General features: G+C 33.3%; 2 protein-coding genes across 3 annotated transcripts; one reads left to right on the top strand and one right to left on the bottom strand.

Moving 5' to 3' along the window:
• The first annotated feature begins 1,343 nt into the window (after positions 1-1,343).
• LOC126771297 (synaptic vesicle 2-related protein) lies at positions 1,344-14,674 on the top strand. Its single transcript, XM_050491109.1, has 13 exons — positions 1,344-1,651; positions 1,793-1,952; positions 2,539-2,635; positions 2,764-2,888; positions 3,522-3,585; positions 3,792-3,917; positions 5,222-5,293; positions 5,883-6,022; positions 7,231-7,391; positions 8,831-8,939; positions 11,849-11,933; positions 12,733-12,822; positions 13,484-14,674. The coding sequence occupies exons 1-13, from the start codon at positions 1,531-1,533 to the stop codon at positions 13,619-13,621; spliced, it is 1,488 nt and encodes a 495-aa protein (XP_050347066.1). The 5' UTR covers positions 1,344-1,530; the 3' UTR covers positions 13,622-14,674.
• Positions 10,581-23,209, bottom strand: LOC126771241 (lysine-specific demethylase lid-like). Of its 2 annotated transcripts, XM_050491019.1 has the most exons (3): positions 20,188-23,209; positions 18,779-20,152; positions 10,581-10,593 (listed from the first exon to the last, which is right to left on the bottom strand). In XM_050491019.1, the coding sequence occupies exon 1, from the start codon at positions 22,761-22,763 to the stop codon at positions 20,316-20,318; it is 2,448 nt and encodes an 815-aa protein (XP_050346976.1). In that variant the 5' UTR covers positions 22,764-23,209; the 3' UTR covers positions 10,581-10,593; positions 18,779-20,152; positions 20,188-20,315. The 2 variants fall into 2 exon arrangements, with proteins under 2 accessions (XP_050346976.1, XP_050346975.1); XM_050491018.1 differs by having other exon boundaries at positions 18,779-23,209.
• Between the last annotated feature and the right edge of the window lie 739 nt (positions 23,210-23,948).

Genomic DNA, 23,948 nt, shown 5'->3' with positions numbered 1-23,948 from the left:
AGGAGGGCCCGGTTGTGAGCAGTGAGCGCATCGACCCATATCGGGGCACCGTACAGTGCCATTGACCTCACTATGCCGGCATAGAGGCGCCGACATAGCGATCCCGGTCCTCCATCGTTGGGTAGGAGGCGACCCAAGGTGGCAGCTGTGTTGACGAGCTTCGGGCCGAGTTGCACGAAGTGCTGCCTAAAGCTCCATCGCCCTTCCAGAATCAGGCCCAGATACTTCATCTGGACCTGCACCTTGAACACCGTCCCCTGGACGGTGATACTCGCCCCCCGATGGGGGCCTCTCCATGGACCGTGGAAGAGGAGGGCCTCCGTTTTGGATATGAAGACTCTCAGGCCCAGCATTTCCATTCGGTCCACAGTCAAAGTTGTTCCAACTTCGGCCAGGCGGGCCACTTCCCTAAAGTCCCGCCCCGTCGGGGTAATGAGGGTATCGTCTGCGTAACACAACACCCCCATACCGGGAAGGACGGGTGCCTTCAGAAGCCAATCAAAGCCGACGTTCCAAAGAATTGGGCCGAGAACCGACCCCTGTGGAACGCCGCAGCCTACCCGACGCTGGACCAACTTCCCATCGCCTCCTGCCCATACGACCTCCCGATCCTGGAGGTACGCCTCCAACAGTCGCCTTAGATAGATCGGAACCCCTTCTTTTTACCTTACCTGTGCCAATTTTACCGTTAACCTTAACCATTTTCGGATAGCGTCTATTGCTATATTATCATTTCGCTAGTGGAGGAACACCTATCGTATCGTAAAAAGGATTTTACGAACAACGACTTTTTATATAGTATTGAGATCCCTAATATATTTTGTAACCTGGATCTAAGGCCTAAAATTAAATGAACTCACAATAATTAAAAATAAAATAACTTGCCATGAGCTTTGCTTAATGAAAATCAGGCATATATTTATTTATCTACCTACTCATCAATTACATACATTGCTACTATTACTTGTTTTAAAAATCCAGTACCTATATAATAATAATAGGCTTAAAAACTAATCTGTGATCGACGTCGACGGTAGCGCGGCAGCTGCGTGTACAGCGCGCTATGATATATGCGAAATTATAATGAGTTTTTTTTTAATGGTAAATACATACATGCTTATTTACTAAAAAAAATGTTCTCTATATTTCGCGTTATTTTAAATTAGTATACTAGTTATAAAAAAACAAAAATTGTTAATTAATTGTACAAGATCTAGTAATTGAGTCACATTTTATCTGACATAAGTCATAATTCAGAACTGACACAAGTGACAAGACATTGAATATAAAAGTCATAACAGTTCTAAATTTCAAAATAAAAAATACTTGAATAAATACGAAAGTATACAATATATCAATAAAAATGCCCTTATACAAAACTTTACATGCCAAACGTCAAAAAATTCAATAAAAAGTATAACAGTACATTGTTAACTCTGCTTATTAGTAGATCAAATTGGTATTTACAGACAAGTTTCCCGTTACTCCGAAGAACATTCCACGTCAGAATAATCTTTTAACAACATAAAAATGCGCAGAGCTAAGGGCTATCAGGATTTGGATGAAAATGTGGGAGACGGTCGCCTATCGTCTCCCCCAATGCCACCTCCACAGGAAATAGAAATGGCATCTGTGTCGGTGGTTCCGGATGGTAAAAATTTGTATTATTTTTAAAATAAAATAAAAAAATATAGCTTTTCAAGAAAATGTGATGCATATCAAAACGCATTACAGTAAATAAATTGTTTGTGGTGATATTTATATGAGTAATTATTTATCATTTTCTCAACAGACACTTTCACCGTTACACAAGCTGTAAATGCATTAGGGTTTGGTTGGTTTCAAGTAAAACTATCTTTGTATACTGGACTTTGCTGGATGGCTGATTCAATGGAAATGACAATTTTAAGCATACTCTCACCGGCACTTCACTGCGAATGGAATATAAGCAAGTAAGTTTTATGGACAAATTTATAAAAAAAACTATCAAAAATTATTTTTTCTCAATATTATGTTAATGAATAGTTGCCTGTACTGATTTCATATAAGCAAAATACATACCACATTAAGAACCAATTTCCCCCTTATAGTTAAAATTTGCAAATAAATTCCTTATTAAATTTCAGCTTTCTAGAATTGGTAGTTTTTAGCTGTGCCTTGATATTCAGTTAGGGTAAATGGTTTTATAAGTATAGATTCAATATTAATTTTATTGAGAAACTGCTTGGTAATAAATTGTCGCAATTACTTAATATAATAATTAATTAATTAAAATTATTAATAATTGTATAATTTGCTTGCGAATTAAGTTTAATCTCTGAAACTACTGACCTAAAAACCTAAGCATTTTTTCCTAAAAGTAAACTACAATGAGTGTAAAATTGGCTGTAAATCATTTTCGCTAAGATAAGTGTTTTGTTCAATTTATAATCACAATTTTTAAAATAAAGTAAATTAAATGGAGAAACATATAAAAAAAAATTCAAGGATAGAGAAATTGTAAGGCATGGCTAGTAATGAATAATTTTTTAATTACAGGTATCAACAAGCTTTAACTACAACTATAGTATTCATGGGTATGATGCTTAGTTCAACATTTTGGGGCAATATTAGTGATCGATATGGTAGAAAAACTGTAAGTTTTAATAATGAGAATGTATATTTTCCTAAACATAATGTATAAAATTTAACTAATAATAATATTAAAATTAAAAATGGGTTTTGTTAGATTTAAATATAACAGATTATTTCATTGTGTTTCAGGCACTCAGCATGTGTGGAGTTTTATTATTTTACTATGGATTGCTAAGTGCAGTAGCTCCGAACTTCCTTTGGTTACTATTCCTAAGGGGCCTTGTAGGTTTTGCAATAGGCTGTGTGCCACAGTCGTAAGTATATATACCACCCATATTACATTAAATTAATAATATTATATTGTTTTTACCAAAAAAATTAATTGATGATTGATTTTATAATTCAAAATTATTAATAACAATTAATTTTACTTAAATTCCAAATTTAAAATTTGCATTATAAAACTGATTTTATTAGTTTGCAATCTGTAATCTAAAAATTTGCATAGTTTGAGTATGACTTGCATGGATAGCCTAGGTTTCCCCAAATGAGCGCACAGTGTGTTTTTCCTTTATAGAATTTAACGCTTCCCATCCCTGACATTGAATTTGTATAAAAATTAATTTGATTAATTGATAAATCAAGAATGTAAATGTCTTGACCATCCGTTTTTCGTTTTCTGTATTTCATTAGTAGAGACACTAAATTTCCTCCTCCTAGAGACACTAAAATTCCTCTTACAACCCGGGTTCCTTCAAACGAGGCGTGAAGAGGCATCTTGCGGGCCATCAAGGCGGGGGCGGCTAGTGCAGAACATCTTCGAGAGTCAGAAATATAAAAAAAAAAATCCATTGAAATGACTAAATTATATATTTAAAGGAATTATTCAAAAATCACAAACACATCTAGTATCAATTTTTTTAAATAAATCTTTTTTCTTGTTTTAGAGTGACCCTATATGCAGAATTCTTACCAACAAAACAGAGAGCAAAGTGCGTAGTTCTTCTAGATGTAAGTATAAATTGATATAATTATTCTATAAAAGCAAATGTTACAATAAAGCATCATATTAATGCATATCAATTTATTTGTCACATTAATGCTAACGATAACAGAAGGTGCTGATTGTTTATCGCATTGATTAAAAACTACTGAAAATCAATAATTCCTGTCCCTATAAAGATGTAATATGTTCTTATGAAAGTATTTTTTTTCAGTGCTTCTGGGCGCTCGGTGCATGTTTAGAAGTAGCGTTAGCGCTCGTTGTGATGCCGACTCTTGGTGTGCATTGGTTATTAGCCCTATCAACAATACCACTGCTCATATTTGCTATTATATGCCCTGTAAGTAATATACATTTTATATGTTTATTATGTTATTTTTTTTATATCACATGTATCATTAAAATGAATGTTTCATTGAGAAATTACGAAACATTTTTTTTTTTTGTAAATATATATTCATTTAAACACATATAATTTTAGTTTCTGTATATATATAAAGTTGTAAGATTAATTTATCATTATATTGTATATCTTAAAGTAGCATGCTCGCTATAAATTTCTAATTTGCTTTGAGAAGAATCATTTATATAACTATAAATGTTATAAAAACCAGTCTTAGTATTTCAATATTTTATTATATATAGTATTAACTAGTAATGGTAAAATATGCAGTTAATAAACAACAATTCTAAAAACTAATGTGAAATCATGCATTTATTTTAATACACTTTAATTTTCTACAGTCTGCCCTTGGATTGAAACTGGAAGGTAAAATATATATATATGTATACAGTTATAAAGGCTCTGAGATTAGAAGAATGTCCAAGTTTTTTTTTTTAATTTTTTTTTTCATAGTTTATGCTACAAAATTACAGATTTAATCTTTGGCATATATACAAATAAATAAAATTGAAGTGTCTGTCTGTGATTTCAAAATAACTGCTTCTTTTTAAATTAATATAGAGTTTTTTTTATAGAATAGGAAGGCCGACGAGCATATGGGCCACCTGATGGTAAGTGGTCACCAACGCTCATAGACATTGGCATTGTAAGAAATGTTAACCATCGCTTACATCACTAATGCCCCACCAACCTTAGGAACTAAGATGTTATGTCCCTTGTGCCTGTAATTACACTGGCTCACTCACCCTTCAAACCGAAACACAACAATACCAAGTACTGCTGTTTTGCGGTAGAATATCTGATGAGTTGGTGGTACCTACCCAGACGAGCTTGCACAAAGCTCTCCCGCCAGTAAACCAGTTACCAGCCATTTTAATAATTCAAATATTTTATGTGTATTCTAATAGGCATTGTATATATTAAGATGAAAGATTTTGAAGGGTTTTTATCACAAACTGAATTCCACGCTGGCACAGCCGCGGTTATTGCTAGAAAAATAAAATTGTGTAAAATATTCATATTGATATCAATTTCAATTTAAATAATTTGAACTTGAATCACAAATATTGTCGTTTTTTTTTTTAAATTACTTAATATTATTTTGGTATTCTAAAGTAATAATAATACGTTGTGCTGTTTGTTGCGTTGAATGTTTATTTTTTAGGCATTATGGGAATTTATTGATAAAGGCTTAAGATAAAAAAAGGATTGTTTCAAATATTACATTTATTTGATTCCAGTGGCTTCCAGAATCGGCCAGGTTTCATGTCGCGAGTGGTCAGCCTGATAAAGCCTTAGCTACTCTAGAACAGGTAAATAATATAATTTATATAAATAAAGTAGGTGAAGAAATGGTCCTATGTATATTATCATAACTTGGGAGTGGAAATGAGCAATACCATTCTCCAATTTCAAAATGTTCTCCTGTGGGAGTATGTATAACCTATCCGACCTATGACCTACCGACATCATCGGTGGAGATCTTGAATAATCTATGCCCTATGATATTCATTTTTTTTATAGAATAGGAAGGCTGATGAGCATATGGGCCACCTGATGATAAGTGGTCACCAACGCCCATAAACATTGGCATTGTAAGAAATGTTAACCATCGCTTACATCACCAATGTGCTACCAACCTTGGGAACTAAGATGTTATGTCCCTTGTGCCTGTAATTACACTGGCTCACTCACCCTACACGGAACACAACAATACCAAGTACTGCTGTTTTGCGGTAGAATATCTGATGAGTGGGTGGTACCTACCCAGACGAGCTTGCACAAAGCTCTACCACTAGTAAAATTATTCATTGGGGATCGAAATATCATTCGAATTCATATCGAACACAGTGATTCGAAAAAAATTAAGCGAAGTAAAGATTATTTTATGCTCTCGAATAGATAGCACACGACAACGGTCGTCCAATGCTCCTCGGTCGGCTGGTGTGTGACGATTCGGTCGGCATCGGTCAACGTGGGCGATTGAAACATCTCCTTATACCCCAGTTGAGGAATACCAGCCTTTTACTTTGGATTATATGGTACGTATGCAATTTTTGACACGTTGTCTGGTAAATATTTCAATACAAGTGACAATCTGCGTCACGCTAACATTATATTGAGTTGTTATTAAAATTCAGTCAAATCAATTTGAAGACGTTTGTGCGTTTGTAGTGGTGAACGGTCAGCAGATAAATATATGAACAAATATATATTTTTTTTATAAGTAGCACATATCAAACGTAATTTTTTTTTTTTTTTATTTAAGACCAGACATTTCGAAGTCATCCACATTCCGCTACAGTCTGCATACATCACTAATTTTTTTCGAAGCTCATTATAGCCAAAATCAAAGTCAAAAATCTTTATTCAATGTAGAAGCGTTACACTTTTTTTTTTATATGCCCCGGGATTGCAAATGACTCTACTCCACCTGATGGTAGGTGGTAGTAGAGTCCAAACGCGACGACGGCCAGTACAGTCGGGAAGAATGTTCTGTACTAGCCGTCCCCGCCTTGCCGGCCCGCAAAACACTTGCTTATTGATTGTCATAAATCTACCACCGGTTCGGAAATAGACACCTCAGACCTGAGGAGAAACGGCGAAAGAAACTCAGCGGGTTTTTTTTATATCTCAGCCTTCACAAGAAGTAATATACAACAATATACAAATTATATATACCTTTTTTTCCATTCCCAGGGTGTGTAATCATTTAAAAAAGCAGCATTCATAGTCATTGAATCATTTTTTGTGACGTAAGTTACCCTGTTCATTAACCATCATATAGTTTAGTATGAACTAATTGGTGAGAAAACTTCACAACTTCTAACGCTATGCGAGAGTTCGAGGCACGTGGTATGTAGCGCAAACCGGTTTATACCGAATTTAGTCAGTGTGTGTATTACACTGATGCAAACGGCAACCTGATTTGTCCTTGTCTCAGGAATTATAGAATTTATATTTCCTATATATTTTAATTGTGTATAATTAACATAGTTATTTTTTGTAACTTAATACGTGAAAGAGTAACTTGTTTCTTGCCGTTTCTTGGTAGAACCGGTGGTGGATATACGTTTAATATATTCCGTAAAATAAATATAAAAAAGTTGTTATTAAAAACTCACTTTAATAAAGTATATTTTGACACGTTAAAAACTTTTTTTCATGTTACTTGAAATGATTGGATGGATGGATCATGGATTGAAATAATCTAAAACAATATTGAATGTGATATTTGTTACTATACTAGGATGTCGTGTGCATTCTGCTACTACGGGCTGGTGTTGATGACGACGGAGCTGTTCGAAACCGACGCCGACGGCGGGGAGGAGTCGTGCGCGGCGGACTGCCGCCCGCTGCAGACCACCGACTACATGGACCTCTTATGGACCACTCTTGCCGAATTTCCGGGTACCTATAAGTTTTTTTTTATTCTTCCAGCTAATTTTTTAACTATATTTTTTAATCTGTTCAACTTAGGGTTGACTCGAAGATTACCTTCAAATTTATTACACCATCAACTAGTATATGTTTGGTCCTTACATATGAAATTGGCGTCTTGTACGGGAGGAGTATAAAGTCAATTTTTTTTTTTTGTAAAATAATTTTAATTTATTAAAATATGCACCGTTCTTTTCTATGCACTTTTGGCATCTCATAGGTAGTTCATTGATCCCTTTACTAAAAAAACCATGGGGGCGAGAATCAATAAACTTTGAAGGCGGTTTGGACTACCGCATATGAGTTGAATTTTTTTCCTTGTAAGAATTTGTCTAAATTCCGGAAAAAATGGTAATCTCTTGGAGCAAGGTCCGGGGAATAAGGTGGATGTCGGAGGCATTCCAATTGTGGCTCATCTAACTTATTGGTTGTTTGTTGTGCAGTGTGTGGTCTTGCGTTGTCGTGAAGCAGCAGTGGCCTAGAGCGATTGACCAATCTTGATTGTTTAGCAGCTATATAATCTGCCGTAATCGTTTGGCCAGATTGTAGAAAGCTGTAGTAAACGACACAGGCGCTAGTCCACCAAACACTCCTTGTAACTTTTTCTGAGTCAATTTTCGTTTAGGGCAGGATTTGGCTGGGTCTCCAGGGTTCAGCCATTGCGACGAGCGCTTTCGATTATCGTACAGTTTTTTTCCGTAACTTCCGTAACAGCCTGTGAATGTCCCACTGCTGGGCTAAAGGCCTCCTCTCCTCTTTTTGAGGAGAAGGTTTGGAGCTTATTCCACCACGCTGCTCCAATGCGGGTTGGTAGAATTCACATGTGGCAGAATTTCAGTGAAATTAGACACATGCAGGTTTCCTCACGATGTTTTCCTTCACCGTAAAGCACGAGATGAATTATAATCACAAATTAAGCACATGAAAATTCAGTGGTGCTTGCCCGGGTTTGAACCCACGATCATCGGTTAAGATTCACGCGTTCTTACCACAGGGCCATCTCGGCTTTTTTACAGTTTTTTTACTTTCCCGATTTGCTTCAAGTCGATTAATACAGTTTTATCACTTACCCCGAAGCCTGCAGCTATCTCTGAAGTGCTTTGTGATGGATCCGCTTCTATAATAGCCTTTAATTCTTCATTTTCCACCTTGGTCTCCGGCCGTCCACGAGTTTGGTTCTGTAAATATTTCATATTTTCCATTGTGCGGTAATAAGCGACGCCAAAGAAAAAAATAATGAGGAAAAAACAAATGAAAGACTGTTTCCAAAACTCAAATGTACCAGCTAAATGAATTTATAAATTTGAATTTGGAATTCTTAACCAAAGAGGAGATATTTCAGATCAAAGTGGTCAGTACGACAAAACGCTAATTTCATATGCAAGGACCTAATGTAAATTTTTTTTTAGGTATATTCGCCACGATATTTATCATCGAAAAGTATGGCCGTAAGAAAACGATGGCTTCCCAGTTCGTCATCTTCGCTATTTGTGTCTGTGTATTGGTTTACAATGAAAAGTAAGTACTTTTTTTTAATGTTTATTAATATTAAAAACATTATTGGGGTCCGTATTCAAAATGGTAAAACCCTATTACTAAGCTTTCGCCGTCTATATATCTCTCAGAAATAGTGCAAGATACAGTCCCTGTGACAGACAATTGAATTAATAATTGAAGTTTACACAGCCTTTCGATATCTATTGCTATTGCAACAATTCGTGATATTATTATTTATACGCAAAAATCCAAACACCCCCCCCCCCCCTTTCCTACAGAACCGTGAGTCCAACTCATTAGTTTATAATTGAAGACGTGGAAGTTGTCATGAAATAAAAAGATGATTTTAAGTAAGTAGGAAGATGAGCTTATTTTATAATACTGGCGAAAATATTTTTACGATATCTCCAAAAAATGTTTTTTTTAACATTCTTCTTAAATTCTTTTCTGGAGCGACCGAGCGACGCGTGACGTCACATCGCCCAACGTCTCTCGCTCGCCCATACAATTTCGCCTCTATTTTCGCGTTATTCTTGATTTTATTTATATTTCGGGTAGTTTAAAAAAAAAACTTTCATGTATTTATTATACAGTATCCATAGCATATTAATTCAACAAATAGAACTCAGGAAAAATACTTTTTCAATATATATTATCAACAAAAACAAGTAGATATTTTCGTGATGAGCATTTTAAGTACCTTAGTAGTAAAATGCCGAGATGGCCCTGTGGTAAGAACGCGTGAATCTTAACCGATGATCGTGGGTTCAAACCCGCTCAAGCACCACTGAATTTTCATGTGCTTAATTTGTGATTATAATTCATCTCATGCTTTACGGTGAAGGAAAACATCGTGAGGAAACCTGCATGTGTCTAATTTCACTGAAATTCTGCCACATGTGAATTCTACCAACCCGCGTTGGAGCAGCGTGGTGGAATAAGCTCCAAACCTTCTCCTCAAAAAGAGGAGAGGAGGCCTTTAGCCCAGCAATGGGACATTCACAGGCTGTTACGGATTACGGATAGTAGTAAAATTTGTCGTATTTATAAGTTTTTAGTTTGAAGATCAAACATTGATACACCGATAGTGTTGTCATAAGAGTTTGTTTCGATGAAAAATGCATTTCAACGTTAGTCTTAGGTTTATTGTCAATGTTGAAGATGATTTGTGAACAATGCCGTATCGCCAATGGTATAAATTGAAAAAATCCTTAATGACTGTGATCTATTAAATTTGATTTTTACCATATTATGTTTCTTTGTCAAATACGTAGTCTAATAAGGGCACATTTGAATCGCCATGTTACAGTATTGAATTAAACGTAAAGCTACCACCGGTGATCTTCTAGTTTATCTGGCCGATGGGCTGAAGTAGTTGAGTCCAAAAGGCCACCTCGGGAACACGTCGATTAGTATAAACTTGTGTCTGAAATCACAAGTGCTTATTAACCAAATCCTGGGATTGGGGCCAACCAAACTTGGTACATCTCAACCCTAATACGACATACGATTTCGCGATGAGTTCTAAAATGACACCTTTTGTCATATGTGATATTTGAGAATACCGCCTCCCTACCAAATCCAGTTGCCCCTATCCAAGGGGCATATCCGTTTTACGTAAAAAAGGTTTCTTCCAGTATCAGTTTATTTCATTACAAGTAGGCTTCTCACATCGCTATGTGACCAATGCCGTAGTATGTTTGCATCCTTCACATTCGAGATTGTTAATTTTATTTGCATTTCTTTCATCTAAAGCAAATTTACAATAAAATGCCGTGACTCTATATCGTAACTATCGAGCTTCGAAGTGTGTATATAAAATTAAAATGTCCGTATCCGTAACAGCCTGTGAATGTCCCACTGCTGGGCTAAAGGCCTCTTCTCCCTTTTTGAGGAGAAGGTTAAATTCGTCAATTAATAAAATTAATATGTAAGAAATGTATATATCTGAATTCTACGTCGATATTATCTTCTATCGAAAGCGGAAAGCAATAGTACCTAAATGAAGAATACGGACTTATTGCCGATCAAAGTTATGATCAATCTGCATTACAAAAGATTAAAATAAACAATAATAATAAGCTCACTAATATATTTCGCGTGATTTGTGAAAGAATCCGCAATCACAAGATCGATTTTCGGTAGATTATTTGTTAGTCTACGTGATAATACTGCTCTTATTTTAGCATAAAATAATATATTAATAATCGTTATAATATTATAATAAGTGAAAGAAGGTATGCGGGGCGTCCAATCACAAAGAAGGATAAGTTATTTTAATCATTTAAAGATTTATTTTGGTACAATATTTTTTTTTAATTTACATATTCCTAATTGGTTTTAAATTTTTCAGTTGATTATCATGTACATATCATTCATACGTTACGTTGTTTTGAAACGTGAGTGCTGAATATTGATTTAGGAATTTGCAAAGTTTAAAAATGCGAACACCGTCCTCCACGTGTGTCATCAATTTTGGACAATGTTGAAGTCTCGTATCAATCGAATTATTTATTTATATTTACTTGTAATCAACAGCGTTATATAGCCGAGATGGCTTAGTGGTTAGAACGCGTGAATCTTAACCGATGATCGTGGGTTCAAACCCGGCAAGCACCGCTGAATATTCATGTGCTTAATTTATGTTTACAATTCATCTCGTGCTTGACGGTGAAGGAAAACATCGTGAGGAAACCTGCATGTGTCTAATTTCATTGAAATTTTGCCACATGTGTATTCTACTAACCCGCATTAAGGCAGCGTGGTGGAATAAGCTCCAAACCTTCTCAAAATGGAGAGGAGGCCTTAGCCCAGCAGTGGGACATTAACAGGCCGGTACTGTGCAACAGTGTTACAGAAATGGTTGTACAGTTGTTACTTATTACTAAAGTAAAAAAAGAAAAAGATAATAATAAATTTGCTTATTGCAGCCGAACGTTTTTGACCTGCGTTTTGTTCCTGGCTCGTGGTATTATCGCAGGACTGTTTCAAGCGGCGTATGTCTACACGCCTGAGGTAAGTTTCCTATTATTTTTTTATGTGTAAATATCGTAGTGAGAATTCGAGCGTCAGATGACGTCAGCGTATGATTTGTTATTTTAATTGTGTTGATGTGTGCGTGAGATTGGTACATGAACTCATATGTTTACACATCAATTCTCGTCGGTACCTTGGCACTGACATAATTTCACTTTTTTTTTTCATTTTAATTGAATTAAGTCAAGATTGCGGCTAAAATGCCAAATATATTTATTACGAGAATATGAAATTACCGCTTGACACTTGTTTAAATTTAATGCGAGTGATTTTGCGAAGCACAACTTCTTATATATATAATAGTATTATATAATTAAACCATCCCGGAACGCGCCGGATCTTCTAGTATAAGTTTTATATAGTTAATATTAGTTGAGTCGCCTTTCAAATAGGCATTTAAAAAAAAAACGTTTTATATATTTGTATATATGTAAATTTAATTTAAGCCGAGATGGCCTAGTGAATCTTAACCGATGATCTTGGGTTCAAACCCGGGCAAGCACCACTGAATTTTCATGTGCTTAATTTGTGTTTATAATTCATCTCGTGCTTAACGGTGAAGGAAAACATCGTGAGGAAACCTGCATGTGTCTAATTTCATTGAAATTCTGCCACATGTGTATTCTACCAACCCGCATTGGAGCAGCGTGGTGGAATAAGCTCCAAACCTTCTCCTCAAAAGGGAGAGGAGGCCTTAGCCCAGCAGTGGGACATTAACAGGCTGTTACTGTATATCAGTACATAACATGTAAATTTAAAATAATTTCAATTATTAAAGGTATATCCAACGGCGTTACGATCAACCGCCGTCGGCGCTTGCAGCGGTGTCGCGAGACTCGGCGCTATGATCACACCTTACGTGGCCCAGGTATAAATACAAATATATTCTTAAAATATCAACTCAATTCAGCTGAAATTTCGTATAAATTTTACAACACGGATTGTCAAACCATTTTAATGTGTCTTTTTAATTTTTTTTATTGTGTAACTGCTAAAATTAAGCACATAAAAATTCAATGGTGCTTGCCGGGTTTGAACCCACGATCATCGGTTAAGGTTGACGCGTTCTAACCGCTAGACCATCTCGACTTGTTTTTGTGGCACGTGGGCCACATGGTATTAAGTGATCACCGCCGCTAATAGACATTGGTATCGGGTACATCGCCGATGCGCCACCAACCTTGGGTACTAAGATTTTATGTCACTCATCCTTCAAACCGGAACACAACAATACTAAGCATTGCTGCTTAGCGATAGAATATCAAATGAGTGGGTGTTACCAACCCAGACGGGCACAAAGTCATACCACCACGTAACAAGTAATTAAAGGACAATATATAACGAGGGGCTTTATTAAAAATGGGCGTGAAGTAAAAATGGAAATAAAATTAAGACTATTGCTATATGCGGAATGCGAATACATCGTTTTTATATATAAAATGTCATGTGAAAACGCAAAGCGACTTCTAACACATAGTTTGTCTAATTTGTTTGTTTCGTTGTCATTGAATTTAATTATTTATTCGCAGGTGTTGCTGAAGAATTCAATAATGATCGCGACCGCGGTGTACTCCGTGGCGGCGCTGGTGGCGGCCGCCGCCTGCCTCGCGCTGCCCATCGAGACCAAGGGCCGCGAGATGAGGGACTCCGTCTCGGCCACGGGATAACAACACACATCGAACTTCAACTTTTCATTTATGAATCTATTAGCTAAGAAACAGCACCGTGCGAGTCGAACTCCTCGAGAATTCCTTAGAATTTCTGAATTAATTGACTTGAATAAATATAAAAATTATCGTCGTACCGGCACCTGTCTCATCATAAGGGTTTTGTCCTGTGTAACGGAATCCTAAAAAATCTCTGCACGGAATCTCTCGAGTCTTCGTAATATTGTTTGTGATTATTGCTCTTATATGTTGAAGATTTGAAGTTTCGTTCCAATCTCCGTTTTAAAATGATAGTCGAATTTGCAACCACCAAGTTCATTACATTACATTACATTAAAGGATATTTATAAATATGAATATGTGTTAGGGTAAAACCGGATTAGGGGAAGAATGTTTTATCAAAATGACTCTATACATAAAATTTTGAGTACTGGCAGCTATCTGCTATGCCGTTTTAAAATATACTACAATTTAGTAACGAGGCACAATAAGCTGGCATCTTGCTGGCTTAGTTACGAAAAATTGAAACAATTTTCATTATAAGTTTACTAATTGACTAACCTCGTACAATTAGAAAAATGAAAAACAAAATAGCTTTGATTAACAAATTCACTTTATTCAAAATTCGCTGATAATGAGGTCTTTGAATAAAAGTCGACATAAAACGCGACCATAGCTTTTAATTAAAATTTCAAGTTAAATATAAAATCCGAAGTTACCCGAACATACCTTGAAATATTTTACTTCTAAAACGTTAAATATTAAAAAAAAGCATTTAATTCATTCCGAATAAATTCGTCTTACATCATTTGGAAAATGCTCATCAGGGTCAGATTGACTAATTCGGTGAAAGTGAACGCTCATTGGTCGCTGATTGCGTCATCGGCTATCCCCGACCAATCACACGTCAGAATTCAAATCGGTTAAATCGTCTTCGATTTTCCAAAATGGTGGTTAGGTTAATTTTAAATAATAAACTTCAGCAGTCACAATTTTTTTTTAAAACTTTACACCAAATATAGATATATATGATTAATTTATTAATGTATGTTGATGAAATCGTGCATTTTAAAAGATATATTTATAGTGTTAGTGGTTGAGGGAGTTATTTATGTTTAAGATTTTTTTTTTATTATAATGAAGTATATTTTTTATTAATAAGTATTTCTTGAAAATAGTTATGGCATATACGAATTTATTCAACCAGAATTAATATACAGATCTATAATGTAACTTAGTTAAAGATTCTATTTTTAATCTGTAATACGTTTTATGACGATATTGTTCCTTTGAAAGCGTATTTCGAGTCAGTTGTTAAGATGTAGTGCTGCTATGGCAACAATTTAATTGTTTTCTTATGTTCTTTTTTTAAATGGGTTAGGCCATTTGTTTTTTTTTTTTTCGCTGGCGTATTTTGTCAATAATATATAGCGTTATGCTTAAGCGTAGTTTTATGTAACGAATGCACGTTGCACCTTTTTTTAATTGTACTTAAATTATCGATTAATTATAAGATTTTTTTTCTTGGTAATCAATACTCATTACTGATAAGTTTTTACAACATTTACTTGACTTGACTTTATAATACATAATGATTTTTTAAGTGTTTGGTATGCTATGTGTCTATGTGTATAGAAAAGTTGTTTTCTGTGTTTGCAACTATTTGTTATTCTTTAAAAAGTTACCGACAATTATAAAAATCTGCATCGATTCTATAATTAAAAATTAAATCGAGTAGAGAACACAACAGTTGTCAATTTCTCTTTTGTAGAGGTGCAGTTTTTTTATATAAATACTCTTAAGTTAAATCTTGTTCAAAAAAAAAAATCATTTGAATATCTCACATTTTTTCAATAAAACTGTTTTGTGTAGACTGCGGCCAATTCTATTAATCTCTAACGGTTACGATATTTTCCCGATTCAATCGAATCGGAATCAAACCGATATGTTGTTAACATATACTGTTGTGACAAAAGCAAACTTAATTGTTAACATTTATACCAAGTAAGTAAGTAACAGCCTGTAAATGTCCCACTGCTGGGCTAAGGCCTCCTCTACCTTTTTTGAGGAGAAGGTTTGGAGCTTATTCCACCACGCTGCTCCAATGCGGGTTGGTGGAATACACATGTAGCAGAATTTCGTTGAAATTAGACACATGCAGGTTTCCTCACGATGTTTTCCTTCACCGAAAAGCACGAGATGACTTATAAACAGAAATTAAGCGCATGAAAATTCAGAGGTGCTTGCCTGGGTTTGAACCCACGTTCATCGGTTAAGATTCACGCGTTCTTACCACTGGGCCATCTCGACTTTTATAACAATAGTCGATGATTAAATTGTAGAATAGGAAAACGGATAAACGGCAACGATCACGCTTCGATTCGATTGCGATAAAATGACGATTTATTATTAGAATTGGCTTTTGCTTAGCAACAAGAGCTATACACTGTTTAAGAACTCATTGTATCTCCGTTCAGATATTTAATTTATCAGTATTTTATTAAATAGCTTAGTTTATATGATTTGTGATATTTTCTGCACAATGACTGATTTTATTTTTTTAATATATTTTTATATAATTATTTCTTAGCTTATTAATATATTGTTTTTTATATTCTTAACTAATTTATTTTTAAATCTCGAACTTATATAATATCTAGTAATTAGATTTTTTTTATTAATACAACTTATTGGAAGAATTTTTTATGAATATATTTTAGAGCGCTATACCAGCTCTGCTTCATTTAAAGCTCCGCATAGCTATCATAACTATGTTGACAGACTTTTTTTAATATTAATAATATATTTTTATTTCAATAAATGGCTGACGATGATATAAAATCAAACAAAAACACAAAGATCAAACATTTTAAAATATTTCTACTGATAAACGTTCAGAAATAAAATAAACGTTGTGACTTTCCAATATAATAACCGATGATGCTACTAAGGCCAATAGGGCGAAAAGCAATTTACAATTCAGAAAAGAAAACGAAGTTGCGGCTTTTGTAAAGTCCTTTATAACATAAGTGACGAATCATATTACCGCGTCGCCAGCGGCGTGCCATTTATTAAATTAAATTGCAGCCCGCACGGAAAGACTCGCCCGTTCGCGATATCCCTAGGGCTGGCCCTTTAGTGAATGTAGAAGATTCCTATAAGAATGTCGCTTTAAAGCATATCTATTACATATGCTTTTACAAAAACGGATTAATATTACATATTCATTTTAATTGTTAATAATTAATTTGAATTCGCATTTAATATAGTTTTTAATTATCACTGTCGACATACGAATTCAAATTATATTCTACACATAAGTCATAACCTGACAAATACTTTTAATATTATGTTATCATTTGCCTTGTAACGAAAATAAGAGGTTTTTAATATTATTTTTCTTAATATTAAGTAATATAATTAATAATTTGGCTAATTTTGAGTGAATAACTAAGACAGGTTTAGCTGAAACATTTTAAATCAATGTTTCTCTTGAGAAAACTAATCCTTGTGTTCGACCTAGGCCTTTATACCCGTCCCTGATTATAAGCCATTAAAAGCATATAGTCTAAAGTTTTTAGATATTCGCTCTGCATAAAATCTCGGAAAATATTAACAATAGAGAAAAAAGTTTAAAATAAAAAAGATGACAAATTTTATACTCTACAAAAAAGGTTTCTAATGGTTTTAACGTAAAACTCACCGTTTCCGAGATATTTGCAGCGAAATTTACAAGATGCCGGCTAACGCTCGGGGTCTGGGATGATTAAAACCGTTTTTTTATTTACCTCTAACATAATCCAATCGAAAAATCGTGTAGCGGGATTTTATGGAGAGCGAACGCATTTTTGGTACTAATAAGCCTGGACTAATAGCAAATATTTCCGTCCGCTAAGCATCGCAAAGCATATCTCGTCCAAAACATAAACGAACATTTATAATGAAAGTTAATAATATTTTGAAATTATTTTATCAGCAAATGTATAAGATGTGTAAGCCAAATTTTAAATTACATATTGGCAAGAGTTGTTATTTATACTGTTGTTTATTTTATTTCTATCACACTCACATCAACGTTTATTATCATAAAAACATATTAAATAATGTATGAATCTGTTAAAATAATAATCTGCTAAAAATAATAACGCAACGGATTGATTTTGGATGTATATATATATAAATCTTCAATAAAATGTATCATTTTTACAGTTCTTTAATATTGTGTTAGTTTCTCTATATCTAAAGCGGAAAGTCTCCACTAAATTTGAAGTATATGCACAAATAATTAATAGGACATGATCATCACTCCCTTGCCCTTATCGTCACATTTATTTTGAACAAGCGCAATATGTAAACTGAATATAAAGAATTGACCAATGTTACGGCTGCTATCCCCTGATATAGCTGTTATATTATATTTTATATAAATGTGTAATGTAACATTAAAAGATCAGCTTTTATATAATCAATTGTAATTTTGTTGTGTATTTGTGTAATAATTTTTTTAATCTTTATTTTATAATAAACAAATGTAATTTTTTAACTTATGATGACACGTACTTATATTTACTATTCAGTGTAGCGTTAATCGTGATTAAATCATGAGTAAAACCAAATAATTATATATATATATATATATATATATATATATATATATAGTATTTTCGTAAGATATTTTTATAATTATTATATAATCACTTAAGTTAACACCATTTTATAAAATAAAGGCACAGCTTCATGAATAAATTTAGTTTTTATTTCCTTAATAAATTCGACCAGTTTCTTCACTTGAATGGTTCCAATCCTATAATCTTGGGAATTACATTAAATAAAATCATTTATGAGTACAGTTTATGAAATATCAATTATCCAGTAAATAAAGGTTGTCAATAAAAAAGAAAATTGGCAATCTTTGATGCCATATCTGAAGAACTACTAGTAACATTTCGTTCAAATATGTACTTCATAGTAAAAAGTGCAAAAGATAAGAGATAAACAGATAAAGAAATGTTCCTAGTTGACTACTGAATTGAATATGATTACTATTTTATATTATAAATACTATTTAATAATTAATTTATAAAAAATCAAACAAAGTTCACAATCTAAAATTATTTATTTAAATTTAACACAGATTTATGGAAAGTTTCTTCTCACAATTGTTAAATCTCAAATACAGAACATGAACACAAATATCATTAGGAAATAGACACGATATTTCATTTTAAATATATTTTAAACCAAAGGCTTTTAACATTAGTTAAATATTTTTTTGTAATTTTCATAAAACGGTACAAGTGTGTGCATTTGCAGCAATGATAATCATAGTTTTGTCATGCAACATTTCACAAAAGAAACATGTATTAATCAATGAAAAACCTTAAATCACATAAAAGTTCAATTGAGTCATAGAATCCTGTCAATAATTAAAATTTGCTTATCCTTCAATAATGGCATAAATCTTCATTTGTGATCAACATAATAATTATTCCAAGACTATAGTACTGTGTAAACTATTTTAATTTACAATAAATAGGAATACTGCCTAAGTTGCTATTAAATATATTCCCATTATATATATATACATCTCATTAATCATAGCCTCCTTTTACACTAAATTTAAGGTACTTAGTAAATTAATTCTAACCTCAGAAATACGAGCTTATCCTAGTGTCTTATGGTGCTACCTGTGCTTACCCATTTTTATAAACTTTCAGGATCAGATTTAATATATTTATCCCGATTTGTTAAATTGATAGCACTAGAAGACAATTAATGACATTATGGGATTATTCTTCTTCAACTCACTGCATACAACTCACTGCATTCCGGAACTGTTATAATGAATCACTTGTTCAACAACATTAATAAGTAACAACATAAAATAAAAAGGCAAGACAAGACGAGGCAATTATTTATCAAGTACTAGGCCTTTTCTGTTTGTGGAAAGAAAAATTAAAGTCAAAATATGACAAGAGTATAGTTAATGAAAGTAAATCCCACAATATATCAACTTTAATTTCCAGTACCAGAGTACTTAATGAGATCAAATTTATCATAGGGAACAATAGTAATATTTTCTATTACTACGTTCTAAAATTAAATACTTTTTTCCTTATTACAAGAACATCTTATTCAAAACGGTGGGATTCTTAACATCACTTCCAAAATTCTAATATTTTTTTAGATACAAAATGTTAATACACAGACGTTAAGTTTTTAAAACTAATTTATTATAATTAATTTTTAATTATGTTATACATTATACTTACAGTACATAATGTATACTATTCACATTATACAAAATGAATATATATCTTATTTCAGCTGCTATTAATTGTGATGATATCAAATAAACTTCCATTTATATCAGTAGCTTACAAACTAGACCATCACATTTGTTAAATGGCAAAAAAGTTTTGATGCAATTTTAGTGTCTGTACAAGTAGATACTTGTAAGTAGGTGTTTGTAACGAACAAATTACGCTAGATTTAATTAGCAACAATATTAGTTGAACATGAATAAGAAAACTTTTATTTACTCATAAATATTTAACCTTTAAAACTATTACAACTTGTGCAGCAACTAAAATGCATATTATTTTGCTTTTCCACTCATGAAATTATATAAATATAAAATAATTTTTTTTTTTACTTTGTACTAATGCTCGGTTCTTTCCATGAAGCATAATTTTTAATCATCATCTAACTCAATAACAATTGGTTCTACATTATCGGTAGCTTTAGTGTATTCTTCCTTTAGTTGAGTTAGTAATGTACACTTTGGTATTTTGAGTTCTTCTGCTTCATCTACTAAAACTTTTAGTTTCTGAAGTCTGCCAATATCTGGAGCGGTTGGCAATAGAATGTTTTTTGTTTCAGTCATCCATTTATCAAAACTATTTACTCTAAAATCAATTGTCTGTAACATAATATGAAGTTCATCCATATCATAACGGTAAAACAATGTTTTTTTATTCAAAGAACATTGACAAAATTCTTCAGAAATGGCATGTTGTAAACAAGCCATATGTTTGCAATCCTCACATGACACAGAAGACAAAAAGCAAGTTGTTTTGCAAATTTCACATAGCCTTTCATCGTCCCCAAGTAGTTCAAAAGCAGTCCTGCGGACATTTTTCAACCCATTTTTAGCAATCAATGCTCTTAATCTGCCCTCCTCTTCAGTAGCATGAACTAGTTCTTTCTGAGTTTGCAAAGCTGTGTCTAAATCTAGACGATCTCCTTCCAGTGCCATTTTGCATATTAATTCATCATGTGAAAATACACAAAACCTTTTTAAATTTTTATAATGCATTATACAATCACGACCAATTTTAAGCCAATCAGGAGGAGCAAAATTAACAGCTTCAGCAAAATTGTATCCCTGGTTAAATCCAGCATGATATGCTCTGGGAAATGTCACAACAAATTCACCAGCATGCTGATCAGTTCTATATATTGGTACTCCAGCTGCCATCAATATATTGGGATTCATTATTGTAACAAGTTGATGTAACAAATCCGGTTGTGATTTAAAAAGATCAGGTGCTGCTGCTTTCATAGCATTTTCTAAAAGCTCTGCTCCATTACCTGGAACTCCATACCAAGTTTTCGCTTCACCCCAATGTAAATAATTAATTGAATAACTCCAATGATCTTCATTGTGCCAACAAAATGCTGAGAAACACATGCCAACATACATCCATGGTACTGTCATACCAGATATATCAGCATTAATAAATCTTAAAACAGAACCCTCTAATACAGGCAAGTTATTTAAATTCCATCCTGAGTCAACATATTCTTGATCACCAGGATATAAATTGAGTGATGATTTTGTTGGGAAACCAGACCCATGATCCATAGAATGCAAGTCTGCACCATATTCTACCGTGACATCCTCTTCTACTGATGATATAATCCTCCAGAATTCTTTTTCTGCTACATTTGTTGGCACTAAATGACCAGACATTCCAAAATAATCAGATTTGAATTTATCTGCCATTTCACCAAATTGTTGCAAGGTATACTCTCTCTCTGCTTGAGCAAATCCAAAAGCTTCAGCTGGCTTATGGACTTCTTGAGCAATACAACAAGGACAACGCCAATCACCATCGGGCACCACACTAAGGGGGGGCTTGAGGCAAAATGTGTGATATGTGTCTGAACATCCATTACAAATCAATAATAAATCATCTCTGTGATCTTTGTGACAAATAGCACAAATATATATAGCCAATGGATCTAAATCATATCTAGGTCTCTTCCTGGATTTAGTAATATCAAACTCCTCATCGTTCAGACCAGGCATTTTTGGCCCAGGTCCATAACAAGTTAGTTTTCTTAATTCTCTGTTACGCTTGATATCCTCAAAATCCATTTTGAACTTTCCACTGTCATGATCAGGTTTAATATCTGAACCTGTCTTTGCTTTTTTGATACTTGTATGTGGTTTCTCATCAGCAACATTTTCATTTCTTAGTTTGGTTATAGATTCTATTAAAATTTCTTTAAATAATTGCTTTCCAGTATCATTATCATCTTTAATTTCAGTTTTAGTTTCAACTTTTTTGACAGTCTTTAAGATATCTGCTTTGCTTTTTTCAAATATTTCGTAAGGAAGAAGAATCTTTTCATAATTACTTCTGAGAAAATTCATTGTTATTGTACTCTGACTGTAACCCATAGTATTGGCTATCTTTCGCCATTTTTTAGGACAATTGCAATTTTCAAATCCTCCTTCTTCATCAACCCAAAATTTTAAGCAATACAAGTCTAACGTTTTGTTTTCAATCATAGGAATTTTTAGCGGAGATCCTTGTAATTCCCAAAATTTTAAGATTTTTTCAAGAAACAAAAGTTTCAATCGAGTTATGGCTTCCAACTCATTTACTTTTTGAATCCGTGGAACAAATTTTAATTTATCTACGTCTAGAGAAAAAGGTGGCTGCCAACGAGCAGGTGGCTTTATTTTACAAATGCCTGTTTTTTCTGCGACAGGACGAATTTTAGCGATATATCCCAAAGGGTCCATAAATTCTTCGGCCGTAGGCTCAAATATGGGCGCCTCCGGTGGAGGTGTGAAAGTAAATTCAGCACTTTTCTGCATAGCATTTTTTTGAATATTTTTGCTATCCATGTTTCTAAGAAGTACATTAATAATAGTAACCGTCAGAAATAGATTACAATTTAAAATCCCACGTTTAAAATTCACTAATGCCTACGTGACTTCTCGCCATGTGTAAATGGCTCCTAATATTGCAAAGATCGGGGAACTATACATAGGATCGTCGACTTCGTTGATTGACAAAAATATACCATTTTGTCACTTATTCACTCGACACAACAGTAAAATTAAATATTTAATTTTTTACTAAATTATTATCAGTGAAATGCAAATGTCATAAAAACACAATTTATACAATCTAATCATCACAAAATACACAGCTAATGCAACTGATCGTGATCACACTAATAGAGATACTTGCGAGTTGCGACTGTCGCACGCAACATAGTCACAACTCACAACAGAAACAAATTTTACATCAGTTTGCACAGTCCTCAGAAGCTTAGACCTCCTGCTCACACAACAGTAAAGTCGGTACAGACGTCGTGCCTTGCTTGCTATTCAGATACGCAGTCGTCCGTCGTTTTGATTGGTTGTTTTAATTTCGACATTATTAATATGCAATTATTATGTTGGTAATAGAAATCAATTAAATACTAAAACCTTTAGAAATTTCAGGGCAAAATGATAAATTTTAATCATATTATTTTCTCACAAATAACAAAGGAATTATAGTGACTGTAGATACGTAGCTGTCTTTTTAATCCATTTGTAGTATAGTATGGAATAGCACAGTTGTTACTTGTTGAATAAAGAATAAAATTAAAAACAAAAGTATTCATATAATTTAATTCACACAGTTTAATTTGTCGGGTTATAGTTTAGTTAGAAATTTTCTCTTATTAAATATCTTTTAGATCAAAAATATTATAAAAAAACATTATCATCAAATGCAAAAAGTGTGACTCTTAGTTGTTTTTTAAATATAATTATGAAATCCTACACAAGATAGACAATTTATGTAAATATAAATTATCTAACAATTTGCTAACTATATATATAATATCCCATGAACGTGTTTTTGGTTTTGTCATTATGCAGTAAAAATTATTATTATGTTTTAAACATTAATAATTTAAGTTATTTTTCTAAACTCCAAAGTAGTGTTTGTCATTAATACAATATTCGCCGTTCTGTGGTGAAATAAAATATGATAAAGACATTAAAAACAATTAATTTTTGTCTACCATTATTTTT

The sequence above is a fragment of the Nymphalis io genome, chromosome 10, assembly GCF_905147045.1.
Source record: "Nymphalis io chromosome 10, ilAglIoxx1.1, whole genome shotgun sequence".
Classification (NCBI taxonomy): Eukaryota; Metazoa; Arthropoda; class Insecta; order Lepidoptera; family Nymphalidae; genus Nymphalis; species Nymphalis io.
Note: the sequence above shows the minus strand (reverse complement) of the source record. Positions and strands in the feature narration are given on the sequence as shown.